This window comes from Anser brachyrhynchus, assembly GCF_964034855.1.
Source record: "Anser brachyrhynchus genome assembly, chromosome: 2".
Lineage (NCBI taxonomy): Eukaryota > Metazoa > Chordata > Aves > Anseriformes > Anatidae > Anser > Anser brachyrhynchus.
In genome coordinates, this window is record NC_137695.1 from 69016980 (window position 1) to 69030801 (window position 13822).

Genomic DNA, 13822 nt, shown 5'->3' on the forward strand with positions numbered 1-13822 from the left:
AAACAAACAGGCAATGTAAGATTGATGGCTGTCATTGTGCCATTAATCGTTCAGTAGGTTGCTGCCACGTGATATGGCAGCAAATTTTACATTAAAGAAACAAAAGAGCTGAGAACATTCCTGTTTCCCCCACTTTTGGTGGGGAGGACAACAGTAAAAGACACCTCATGTTCTGCATTTCCTGCTGTCTGAGCATATTAAACTTTTGCTTCATCAGCACTTAAACTTAAGTGCCTGTCTTTAATTTCCCAATTGTCATCTCAAAACCCCACAGAAATGGCAGGTTTTTAAAGATTGCATAGCTGTCGTTGTCACTTGGATCCATCCCTCATTTACGATTTCAGCATATTCTAAATGAGAAACAGCCTGTAAATTCAGTAGGCTTCTAAATGCAAATGGAATGTTTTTAACGTTTTTTTCTTCTGAGCTCTGTTTAGATTTACGTTAACAAAAGCTCTCCCTCACTCTCCACCCTCACTCTCCAAAGTAAGATATTCTTAAGAACGTGTACACTAGTTTTTATTCAGTGTGAAACTAATCTAGGATACCTGTATTACTGTTCTGAGGCATAAGGTATAATTGTAATACTTAACCTCTTTATAGGAACATTATTTGAAGAGAAACTTTTTATTTGTCTTTCAGATCAATCAGTTTCAACAGCTGGAGCAAGAGATCACAAAGCCTGTAGAGAACGACATTTCGAAATGGAAGCCACCTCAAGCTCTCCAGATTGCAAACAGCACTGCTGCCTCTCATGACAGAGAGCCTCTTTTATTCTACTCTGACCAATACGAAACTCATTTCAATTACCTCCTAAACACCATCGATGCCTTTTTCAGTTGCATCAACAGTTCTCAGCCCCCCCGAATCTTTGTTGCCCACAGCAAACTCGTCATTTTGAGTGCTCACAAACTCGTGTTCATTGGAGACACACTCACACGGCAAGTGACAACTCAGGACATACGCAACAGAGTGAGGAACTCCAGCGACCAGTTGTGTGAACTGCTGAAGAGCATCGTGATGGCTACAAAGATGGCTGCCTTGCATTACCCTAACACTGCCACGCTACAGGAGATGGTGGACCGAGTAACAGAGCTGTCTCATCAGGCACAGTTGTTTAAACTCTCACTAGTCCAGATGGCATCCTTATGAAACAAAGCAGAACATGACCCACGAACAGTGAAACAGAAAAGAAAACTGGAACTATTTTTATGTAAACATTATCATTTATTTTTTGAAGATATTTTATATGAAATGTTTTAATTATGTTCTTACAAGTTAGAGAATCTAAAGAAATCAGGGATCTGGGAATATATCTGGCTCCGTATTGTGTTTCTGATATACATTTAGACATGTATACACTCTGTATATGTTGCTACATTCCCTAAAACATCATTAAGCACCTTAAAGTATGCGTCGGGTAAGCAGTGCATATCTTTTGTATATACTGCTATTTCTTCAGTATATTTAACTGGATGCTGCACTCTTCTTGATTCATTCCATCTTAATTTTGGCACATAGACTGGTTGTGAAATCTACTTGTAGCAATCCATGAAGCAAGTGTAATGGTTCTCATAGAACCCCATTCCCGTAATGGAATTAACCTAGTAATTTCCAAGAACTTTAACTTCCCTCTCGCTGTTTTGTTATATACAGGATTCAATCATTCTGAGTAGTATATATGCACAACCGCAACAAGCAACAAAGTATGTTTTTTGGGGAGAAAAGCATGTTTAGGCCATATAAGAAACAACCTTCTAAGAAGGAAAGAACTGTACATATTAAATATCTTATGGCATTCAAATTTTGCTGTTCCTAATAACTGTACAATATCAGATTTTAAAGCCTGGAGTCTCAGCAACATAGATTTATGTTTACCTTGTATATCCTTGCATCAGCAATTAAATTAAAGTCATGCTCAAAAGCCTTGCTTATGGACTTAGAGTTATCCTGAGAAAATCCATTGGGCTCATCTTTGAGGGTGCAGATGAGGAATGTCTCAAAATATCAGTCCCTCCAGAAGGACTAAGGTAAGGATTGTAATTCATACAGGAAAAACAACAGAATTTGAAGCATTGGATAATTAAACATATGTATACATTGTACACAATTTGATGAAGAAATGGCACTTATTTTTTTTCTAGGAAAAAATCTTGGAAATTAATTGCATCTACTTCAATTTTGATTTCCATTCAAGTATTGGGCTTTTTTTCCCCTAAATTCTGTTCCATAGCTACTGGTCCTTCTGCACTACAACATTACCAGAAGTGACCTCCTGTTTTAATAGGGCAATTACATCAGCAGTATACACAATCTTACACAATAATTTTCAACTTGGACCCTTAAAAATTAAGAGTTGCAGGGACCTTTAGAAACTTCATGTATGCCAGCTGCTCCAAAACATGTATACATGTATAAACTTGTTTTTATTGGTTGCCTTTTGCGTACCCCCTAAAATTAAGTCACAGAACACCAGTTGTGCATGGTCCTCACATTAGAAGCTACTCTTCAAAGTGGGCAATAGGAGCAGTTGAGCTCATAAATTCCAGGCGATTCTGGCATTTTAAAAGCAGAAACACTACTGTCCTCAGATAAGCCAGGGTAGTGCCACATTGATGTATTTTGACTGCACGAGAGTGCAAATTGCTGGTAAATACACCATCACAAGATCAGTAGCACCTAGAAAACAGGCATTTCTGCTTAACTTTTTCTGTTCCCCTGTTTGTATCTGCCTTATTGCAATGGGATTCACTGTCTTGAAACAAAACAGTTTCAGCAGTGTATGAAACGTTGCTGCCTTAATATATCATCTCAGAGTAAAGACTGCTCTTAGCATCCGTAACATCACTTCAAGGCTCCAGAAGGTCCCCAGGAAGTCCCAGCCCAGCCTCAGAAGCATCAGGATCAGCCCTGGTGCTTGGCTCAGGCTTAACATCCAAAGCCCAAATCAGCTTGAGAATAAGGGTAGTTATCCTATTGTAACCAATAGCCAAAAAATTATCTTCGTGAACCTGTTTTGTACTTGTGCTGTTTGGGATTCGTTTGGTTTTCCTTGTTCATTTTTTCCATTGTATATTCTTAGGAAGTGAAAAAGCATTCTGAAGCTTAGCTGTTATGCTGATTGTGCTTTCAAAAGAACCTTAATCACAAGCCTGTATACAGATTATTTAGTAGGGAGTCATTTTTAAATCGTTAAATGACTAGGGATTGTGTTTTTTTGTTGTTTTGTTTTTAATAAAAGGTTATATTTGGCCTTATTTTTTCTTGTTTGTAAGATGCTTAGAGGACTGTAAAAGATCCACATGGGAACCAGAAGAGCAGCTTTGCTCAGTGCAGCCATCCCTTCCCTTCAACCAACAGTGAGAGCCTCCCTCTTCTAATGTGTGCCAAGTTAAGTCTATCTGGGCCTCGATACCACCTGAAACAACCATATGCCTTGATAGATCAGAGTGTTTTCTGAAAGTTATTTTCCCATTTCACTGCTGCTGAGGCATTACCCTCCCTGCTGTCAAACACCCTGGATGTGCAAGAAAGAGAGAAAAAGCCTGTCGCTGGCTGGGATCAGCTCCACTCTTACGGCAGTTCAGCTGCCAATGAAAAAAGTTCCTGCAGAGAAAACACAAATGAAAGCCTGGAGAACAAAGTGCCTGGCGTGGCTCCTTCTGTATTTGCAGGGGGACAGCCAAGGATCCATGAGGTGCTTCCTGGGAGTACTCCATTTTGTTCTGCTAAATTTTAAAGAGCCCAACAATAAAGGAGAGACTGGATAACCCAAACAGTTCAGAATAGAAAGCAGAACCTCTTCTCTCTCCTCCCTGAGCTGCAGCATCCCCAGTCAGTTGCCAACAAGCTGCTGCTGTTTGGCAACCGAGTGGATGGCCCATGTGAAATGAGTCTGATGTCCAGCAGGGAAAAACATCTGCCTCACACTAATGGCAAACACAGAACACACTTGGCTCCTTACTCCAGACAAGGAAGTAAATATTAATTCTTATTAATTAGACAAACGCTTCCTTTCTCTCCCAGAAAGGTGACAAAGGGAAAAAGAAGAGAGAAAAGCCGCTCTAGAAATTGGCAAGTTTCAGAGAAACTGTCAGTCCATCATATAATCTGTTTCTGCAGAGCCCACAGGAACTATATTTTACTTCACCCCATACCACACAACTCCCCTGCTGCACCTCTGAAGTTTCTTGCAAGCCAGGGCTGCACAGCTGCTGTAGTTGTGCTGCCCTGTGTATTGCTGGGACTTCAGGAGATCCGCTGTCTGCCTTTCCAGCTACAGCAATGCAGGTGAAGTCAGTCAAGCTCCCACACTGCCACCAGATTACACCCCAGTATCTTCACATCCCCTGTAACGTCTATACCCTAGAGCTTCTAGCACTCTCCAATACGTACATCTGGGATACATTTCAGATCTGTCCCTCCCACATCTCCTGCTGGCGCTCCTCAGGGCATTCCTACGCTGGTAACACCATCCTTCTACAAACAAAGCATCCAAAGCCCATTCTTCTGCCAGTTTCTCCCTGACAAACCCTTCCTCCTGGCTGCCTACTCCATCTTAACATGCCTCAGTCTCAACCTGTGGGAAAGGAATTCGCAGGTGACTTTGCGCTGTTTCACACGTCCCTGAATTAGAGATAATGAGGAAACAAGCGGTAGAAACAAAAACTTGAGCAAGGTCGAGATAAAGTAAATTGGCTACAGTGTTAAAGATGAGCTTTGGGCAGTGGCCAATTGCTGGCTGGCTTGAGACGTGTGTCTGAGGGTCTCTAACCAATTGTATGACAGATTCGGGCGCGTGGACAGCGTGTGGGGCTACGGAGAAGGTATATGTAGTAGTGAAAAAAGGGCAATAAACGTCTCCTGTTCAAGAGCCATCAGGAGTCCATGTCTTTCATTCCTTCATCAACCTAAAGCCTTTAGAAACTTGTCGTGCTTACTCCAAAGTCGGTTCTTAACCTTCCATGCCTCCTTCTCCTCTCACATTAGTCGACATTCAGGCAGGAAGGTTTCCAGGGTGAAGTATAGTAGTTAGTCTCAGTGCTCCTCCTGACTCTGAAACATGTCCACTCATTTCCTCAAAGCATACGCTGACAGTTTCAAAAGATATATGCACCACTCTTAAATCAACTGAGCAATTTTTCTGTCCAAAATAAGATTAGAAGACCTCAGACTATCCAGATAATATGGATTTTTTTTTTGAAGCATTTTTCTATTTGCATCTGAATTCCACCCAGGACAGCAGCTTTCCCTGTCTGAGGAGTCCCAGAAACAGTTGTGTGGCTCTTTGGCACCACAGCTGGCCTACAGTCACACCTAGCTCTTCAAGAATTCCTAGAAGTGCTTCTGACTCAACTGGGTGTTGAACAGTGCCTGGATGAAGTGATAGGCAGTAGAACACCTAGCCCAGCCTTACAGCAGGGCTGCCGACCCCAGAGCGAGCAGGAACAACAGGAACCTCAGCCTCTTGGGTTGACAGGGGACTGCATGGGCTCCCTCTGTAGCTCGTATCACCTCCGCTTCCCCCAACGAACCACTCTGAGACAGCCTTCCTTTGATTAAATTAGAGACAAATTTTCAGTGCAGCTCACATCTTTAGTGATGTTGGAGCATGCTGGACACACTGCTGGACTCGCTTTGGAAACAAGTACATCGTTCTCTTAGTCTTCAGTGCTTGCAAGTTACAGAGGGAATGAAACAGCAGCCAAACCCTGGAGCAGATATCTCCCCAGAGCTCCTCATCTGGGAAGTTCTGCTGGGTTCAGAGTGGTGTGCTTGTCATCCCACCATCTCCCAGCTCAGCAGCTTAGGGCAGGTGTCCCAAAGCAGAGGAACAGCAAAGACTGTTTCAGGTAAAAATGTCAGGGCATGGACCGGGCATGCATGCAGGCTTCACTTCAGCCTCGTATGGCAGCAGAGCATCAGGAATTGCCGGTGCTGTGGCAAGAAACAAGGAGACAAAAGCTGCTTTTTACTCCTGATAAACTCACATCTCTACATTTGCCATGGGTTTATCAGGAGGAAAAGCCGAAATGTTCCAGAACACAGAACAGTGCTGAACAGAACAAGACTTTCCTGGGCTTTACTTTGCAATAGTCATCTCCACACACAAGTTTGTGCCTCATTTCTCCTTCCAACAGGCACTGTCAGGCTAAATAAAGCCCAGAACGGATTTGCAGCCTGCTTTCTTCTGCCTCTCCCTCTGGTTTTAACTTCTGCCCCTGCACTCCCACAAGCAAAGTTCGTCAAATCCACATTCCTTGTGTAAGTCTGTGTTGTTTCATTGCTATCTCCATGGCTTCCCTGAGTCACTGCTGGGGGAAGAGCCCCACAACTGGGAAGCCTACACACACGGAGATGCAGCTGCAACAAATTCAGCATATCTCCCATCTCCCTGTCAAAGGCTTCTGTTTCTCTGCTGAACATGAAGGGGCATGCTATCTTTTGCTGTACAAGCAGCAACTTGATAGATCAGGCTGACTACAGCAAGAACAGAATGGGGGAGAACACTGTGCATCAGGTCCACAGGAGATATATAAAGCTAACCCCACCTGCAGCATGTTGCCCCGGCCTTGTGTCACAAGCAGCAGCTACCTCTGCAGGCCACAGCGTCCCAGAAGGTCACCGATAGAAAAACCCCAACAACATCATGATTCCCTGGCTCCACACACGCTCACACCCGCGTGCTGCCGGCCGAAGGAGGGATGTAAAACCTTGCTGCGGCACAGGGGGGTTGTCCTATGAGATCAGGGTGATTTTTCTGCTTCCCTGTAATTTCCCTTAATTACAGGAAAAGCGATTGGAGCTCTTTAAGGCCAAGCTGCATGATCCCAAATGCAAGAAATAATTTGTAGCTTCCCACTTAACTAACTTTACCCCGTTCAGCCCTGCAGCCAGGGCTACCTGAACCATTTTCAGCCAGGAAGATGAAGGAGAAAAATTCCCAGAAGCATCTGCTGTTTATGCAGAGGCAAAAACAGGCTTCATTTTACAATGAAGGTTGCAGTGAAGGACATGCAGAAAGGTCTGCAAGAGGAGAGCAGAGAAGAAGGAAAAAATAGCAGCTTGCTCTGACTTCAAGCAGCCTTGCAGAAATGAATCAATCTTTAAACTCTTTGTGCAGGTAGAAGGCTCCGGGGCATTTCCCCCACACACTGATTCAAGCCTGGCTTTATTCCCAGCTAAACTCAAAGATAAAAAGCCACGAGAGTGACTGGCCATGAACATGAAAAACAAAAATGGACTTACACTGTTCTGTTTTTCCACCCTGTGCTTTGATTTTACGAAGGATGGTGAGAGCAGCTCAGCCAAAAGCCTTTATCTCAGGAGGCGATTTAAGCTAGAAACTGGTACCTGTAATTAACTTGCACTCCAGAAGGGGAGAAGTTAACTTAACTGGGCTTTTTTTGTGCTGTATTTCAAAGAGAAATTAATTTTTGATAAATGAGAACAATCACATGTATTTTGCACTGCTCAACCTGTAGCTTTTGTCACTTGTCGCTTGAGACGCTGGTAACAGATTTACTTCAGGAATGAGCACAGCCCTGCTGGCAACTCGCATTGCTTTTATAGGAACTAGTACGATGAGTGAAAGGACATTCCCAGAGCAGGGCTGCACTTCACAGGACACGTCATGGCCCTGTGCACATATGCAGGAGGTGGACACAGGATCCAGCATTTTCACCCTGCAGCAGCAGCAGGAGGAACTTTAAATAGACTAATTATGAATCGCCTAGTCTCCTGAGTGAAGTCCTGAACACTGTGGTGGTCTTTGTTCCTGTGTAGTTTAGAAACAACCGTCCTGCTTTGTGGATGGCTCACCTATAGCAGAAATTTTGTACAAATTGGTAACTTAAATACTGTTCTCTAGGTATGTTTCTCTACTGTTTTCTAAAATACTTTTATTCTTGATTTGTAGCCCCAAATACTCTGGTAAAGATATATATATATATTTTTTTTTTTTCCCTGTTGAAAACTGATCAAATGCCCTGGAGCATGTCCAGAGAAGGGCTACGAAGCAGGTGAAGGGCCTATGAGGAGCAGCTGAGGGAACTGGGGTTATTTAATCTGGAGAAGAGGAGGCACTTGGGAGACCCTATTGCTCTCTACAACTACCTGAAAGGAAGGTGTGAGGAGCTGGGGGTCAGCCTCTTCTCGCAGATAACTAGTGATAGGACTAGAGGGAATGGCCTCAAGATGTGCCGGGGGAGGTTTAGGTTGGAAATGAGGAGACATTTCTTCTCAGAAATAGTGGTCAGGCATTGGAATGGGTTGCCAGGGAAGTGGTAGTCACCATCCCTGGGGGTGTTTAAGGAAAGGTTGGACGTGGTGCTTAGAGACATGGTTTAGTGGGTGACATTGGTGGCTGGGCTAGATGATCTTGGAAGTCTTTTCTCGATGCTACACACACTGACGAATCCTGCAGCTGTGAGCAGTATGAATAACCACCAGCTCCACCCAAGGAGTAAAGCTGCTTGAAGGCAGAGATACAAATGAGAGCCTACTCCTTGTTCCCTCTTTTCTTCTCTCTAGGAGTGGTGTACTCAGAAGTGCCCCGGTTTGGGTCAGTTCATCTCTTCTCCTAGTGTAAGACACCCCAGGTGTGACTTGTCTTGCTCATCTAAAGACATTTGCACATGAGCAATCACCAGGGCTCTCCTTAAACTGAATAGAGAGAAATAGGCTCAGTAAAGCCTGATCTGTATGACTAAGTCTACCTTAGCAGGAGATAAACTCTCTCCAAGCTCCATTGTTTACATCTCCTCAAGCCTCTACAGGCAGCTCAGTTAAGTGGCTCATCAACAAACGATCACATTGCGGGATCCTAACATGACAAATCCCGTATCTATCTCCTGTAACTTGGCGCAGCTACATATGGAGTTTAACTGGAGTCACAAGCTAAAACACCGTAGAAGCTTGTGGATTTCCCCAGGACCAGGGAGCCTGGTGTCAGTAAATCAAAGCTTTGGTGCTGAGGCTTCATCAAATCTCTTCTCTTGACAGCTCCCTGCTTGAAGCAGGGCTGAGCCCAGGCAGTCACCAGGGGCTCTGGTAGGAGCCCACAGCTGCCAGCCTGCAGGCATGACAACGGCTGAATCACAAAAAAATAAGAAGGCTGAAAGAACTTCTATTTTACATACATTACCGCATACAATTACTTACAGTATAGCATACAATTTCAAAGTGTGGGTTTCAAAATGACTTTCTGACAGTGATTTTATTTTCTTTTACTAATTAGAAACACGTTATGAAAGATCGTCATTTACTGTTTCCTGACGGCCAGCATATAGGCCTCCATCCTATTTTTGTTCCGTATCAGCATGAACATGACAATTATTCGGCAAACAATACGTACCTTAGTGAGTACACACATTCAATGAAACGAGTCTTCTACAGTGCACGATATTTGGAAACAGTCTCGGCTTATTCTCAATGCTTTATCTGATGGCACAAGCAAAGAAACTGCCCATGCAACAAACTGCAGGGGCAGCTGGTAGCACATTAATAACGAGCAAGGTACTGGGGCACTGTGCTCATCAACAGCTAACCAGAGCACACTTAAGATGGGAGCATCAGGACACAGAAACTGCTCCTATACCACAAACCCATGGTACTACTGTCTGGGAAGACAAAGGCACAGACAGGCCAGCACTAGTTACCAGACCCTTACCACAACCCAAATTGCTGCAGCTCACTGGTTTTCCAGCAGACAGATCTTCCTCCAGCTGTGCTAGCAAAGGGAATAAACTCCCACATTTCACATTTTTCATATGGAGCCATTACATCTAACTTTCTGGTCAGGGTTCCATGACAGGGCAGCAGCACAGGAGCTCAAGGCTATCTATGGTATCTCTTATACAGCAAACAAAAGCCTTTGGAGCAACAATTCCGACCCTTTTACAAGGAATTACTTTTACAAGGAATTACAAGGAATTTTTTTTTTTAAAGAAGAATAATGGAAGCAGAAAAGTGAAACACAATGTTTTGTACCAGAAAGCACCCATGGCTTCCCAGAAGGAAACTGCACAACAGGCACCCAGGCAAGGACTGCAGCAGCAGCCTTCCCTTCCCCAGCAGGGATGCTTGTCCACAGCCGTGAAGACGAAGGCACCAGCCTCATTATCAGAGCAGCCACAGCTGTGGCCCCCTCACCAGCTGAGATGCATATATATCTTTAAAAACCTATTTCATGCTCACAGCAGCAAGTCCTCCAGACTTGATTCATCTCTTGCCCTTGTACTGCAGGCAGAGGGAATGCAAAAAAAAAACAAAACAAACCAAAACACAACAGAAAACCCAAAGGCTTTCCAAGCCCTACCTTTTGCACAAGTAGGAAGACTGATGAGCTTTCCACAGCTTCCTTGCCCAGGTGGGACAGTCTCGCACCTGCTGACAGCAGCACAAAACATGAAAGCAAAGCCCAGCTCCAAAACACACCAGCCTCTCAGCATGCAGAAGGTCTCAGGCAATGGGAAGGCTGCAACCTCATCCCCTGCGCTGCACCAAATGCTGGCCTCTTACTGTCATTAGTAGTAGTAAACATGATGGCTATTAATGAAACTCAGTCTATTGCGTCTTCTTCCCAGTGCAGGAAGCACACACCAAACCCCACCACTGCACCCTCTCCTTCTCTCAGCACACTTTCTTCCTTTTGCTAGAATGGGACAAGCTCACCCGATCTCCCAGAATTACTTTTGAAGCATCCTCCAGTCCTGCTTGAAGTATTGAGGACAAGTGCGGCTCATCTAACATGAACTCTCAGTTCCTCTCAGGAAGGGCATGGGACAGAGGAGGAAATCTAGTGCCATTGCTGGAGATAGGTGTGGACTGTGATCACAGGGAGATGTCTCTCCCATACAGCATCAAAGGAGCTTCCACTGATGTGGTGGATGGATCCTGCAAGATGCTGACCTGCTAGGTGACTGCAGACAGCCCAGTTTATTCCCAACATATTTACTTTTGTTAAGAGGCTCTCTTGCCAAGTGCTAAAAACTGTTAAAAAGAGCAGCAGCCCTCCAGGCCCAAGCAGCACATGAATGGCTCCAATGCAGAAGGGCAAGGGAAGCCCTGCATTAACCCTACCTTTATACACAAACTCCTGTGCACAGCTGACCTGAAGCCTTCCTGTCTTTCCACCCACTCCTTACTTACAGGAAACCTGCAGGGACATGGTGTCTTTGAGCTCAGTCTTTAAGAGATGGATTGAAGGAGAAACGCATGTAGCCTGGACACAGACACAGCTGCAATAAGCCCTCTTTCCCTGGCAAGCCATACAGCCTGAAAGACCAAAAAGGGTTCAAAGGGACACCAACAAAATGCTCCCTGTTTCTCCCTTTGCCTGAATCAGCAGGATGACTCACAAGCTAGCAAGGCTCCCACTACATCTGTATCTCATTGCTCTTCTCAAGGATTTCTGTCTTCATTACAAAGAAAACGTGACACAGGCTCTCTACCCCCAAGCCTAGTATTAAAACCTTCCCTGCAAGGCTAATATTAAGTGAGCACATCATAAGTCTTGGTTTTACAGCCAGAAAACAGCTGCTCCGTAACCAGGAAGATTTTGACCAGCTCTGGTGGGCTGTCATTTCACTTCACATCCCTGCAGTGAAACCATAAGAAAGGTGAGAAATGCAACAGCAGGTTGTTTCTGAAGAGATCTGGACAGTAGACAGTTTACTCCTATGATTAGTCCAGAAAAAAATAAACATGAAAAACTAACCCATTTCTTTAAGCTGGTCTTTACAACGTTACAGTATGTTCATAACCCAGAGAGGTAAAGAAATGCTGCTTCTATTTTATGGCAAGCAGTAAGAAAAGCAGATCCCTCTTGGTACTTTTGGGATTTCCTTTGAGGCAGATCATTTCTGAGGTCACTTTCTTTGACAAAAAAAATTATCCAGTGATCCTCTACTGCAAAACAACATGCAATTACCCCAGGCACAGGACTCTACACACAGTTCATAGCTTTCCTGGCACGAGACATGTAGGCAAATAGCAGGAAGGCATTCCCTGCAAGGGGATGTCCCTGTTCCTCCCAGCCAAGATCCACCAGGATTTCCACCGGGATCGCTAAAAACAGGGACAGCAAAGGTGATTGACCGCACTGGGTGCACTGATGTGTGGGTGCTCAACAGGTCTCCTGCAATGTGCCCTCTACCTGCAAAGCTTGAAGGCCCACGCCATCTAGTGGTGAACAGCTGGGCCCCAAGCTCCCTTTTCACCCACCTTTGGCAACAAGATCCTCCAGGTTTCAGACAAGACAGGCACAATTCACCTGTTTGAGAAGCCAGTCCAGAGGTAAGCGCTTTCCTGATAGCCACACTATTACTGCAGCACTTAAGAGGAACATGAGGACATCTTGGAACTAAGGGTACGGAAAAAGTCAAGCCTCCCCTCAGTATTTGAATCCTTTAGAAAGTATAAAACAAATACCGTTTTGTACATGTAATTGCTGGTAATTAAATGATGCAAATGTCAAATAAACCTTGTGATTTTGGCAAATTAAGAGGCTAATACAGAAAGTCAACAGAAAAACTGAGAACGAGATCCAGAAAGTGAAATTTGTATTTGCTGATACCAGACTTTCAAATCCTAACGAGCCATTCAAATCCTCCAGCACAGAGGAGATATTAATATCACATATAACAAGCTACCCTCCACTGCAGCAGTTTTGAGCAGGATGTAGGGTGCACACACCTCCTGGTTTGCTAAGTTACTCCAGTGAAGGCAAGGCAATTGAAGCTCCAGTCACAGGTTTCACAGCACAGATTTCTGCATAGAAGACTGCAAGTTTTAATGGAAGGAACGAGAATCAGCTGCCTGCATCGTACTGCACACACACAGCCCCAGCTGGGAAGGATTTGCAGGTAAATAGTTATCAGGCCACAGCCCCCAATACAGGACATGTCTTCTCACCCTTCCAAGTTCAATGGCACTGGCAGAGTCCTGGTGGCAAAGCACACAAGCCATGCTAGAAGGAAGTACATCACAAACAGTGTACATGTACAGTACAGATGCTCAAAACACACAAATTTCTGGTCTACATGAAGAGTACAGCAATATACACGTCTTTAAGTTTTGATATGAAACCCAGCATCCTTACAGTACCAACTCCCAGTCTAATCCTAGGTAAAAGTCTTCACATAGGTTTAACCAAGGCCACATAGGTATAACCAAGGCAAGATGAAACCCAGCTTGTTTTACAAAGACTACCTGATCTCCTTGTGTTGGATAATGGCCATGAGAACCTCAAGGATTGCACACAAGTACCTGTGTGGAAGGAGCACTGCCGGCAATGATGGCCTGCTAGGGAGCTTGGGGCAGAGCAGAGTTACAGAGCAGCAGCTTTAGTTATCTTCCTGGAGCAGACCGTTATGTGCTTCCTTGTGGTCAGCACCAAGCAGAACAGCAAGCAGGTGCTTTATGAACATCTGATACTTGTAAACAATCACGTATCACTCCCACCTATCTCTAACCCCCCCTTCACAAACACACCCCTATCTACAACTCAGACTTTTTGAAGTCAAAAAACCCTCAAGTGCCCAAGTTACCTAATGCCATAGCATTTTACTGTACTCTGTTAGTAGGCCCTTTCTGCAAATGAGAAGAGTAGGACAACAGCAGAACATCTCGTTCTCGCAATATTAAAGGAATTTTATGGCAACAAACACTCAGGACTCAACATGCGCATTTTACTTAACAGAAGCAATCAGGGAGAAGCACACACATTTTCTTCTCCTGTACAACATCCTCAATTCCAAACTATTAGACCTTCCTACTTTAAATCAGTAACCAATCTTAAAAGTACCAAGAACAAAGGAAA

At 44.3% G+C, this 13822-nt stretch overlaps 1 protein-coding gene across 2 annotated transcripts in view; it reads left to right on the forward strand.

Annotated features, from left to right (window-relative positions):
- NEDD9 (neural precursor cell expressed, developmentally down-regulated 9) overlaps positions 1-3257 on the forward strand; it is a 98263-nt gene extending 95006 nt beyond the window's left edge. For both annotated transcript variants that reach the window (XM_080578832.1, XM_080578831.1), the window contains one exon: positions 643-3257. In XM_080578832.1, coding sequence (XP_080434958.1) covers positions 643-1152 — 510 coding nt within the window. In that variant the 3' untranslated portion in view covers positions 1153-3257. The remainder of the gene's footprint in view (positions 1-642) is intronic.
- Positions 3258-13822: the final 10565 nt, after the last annotated feature.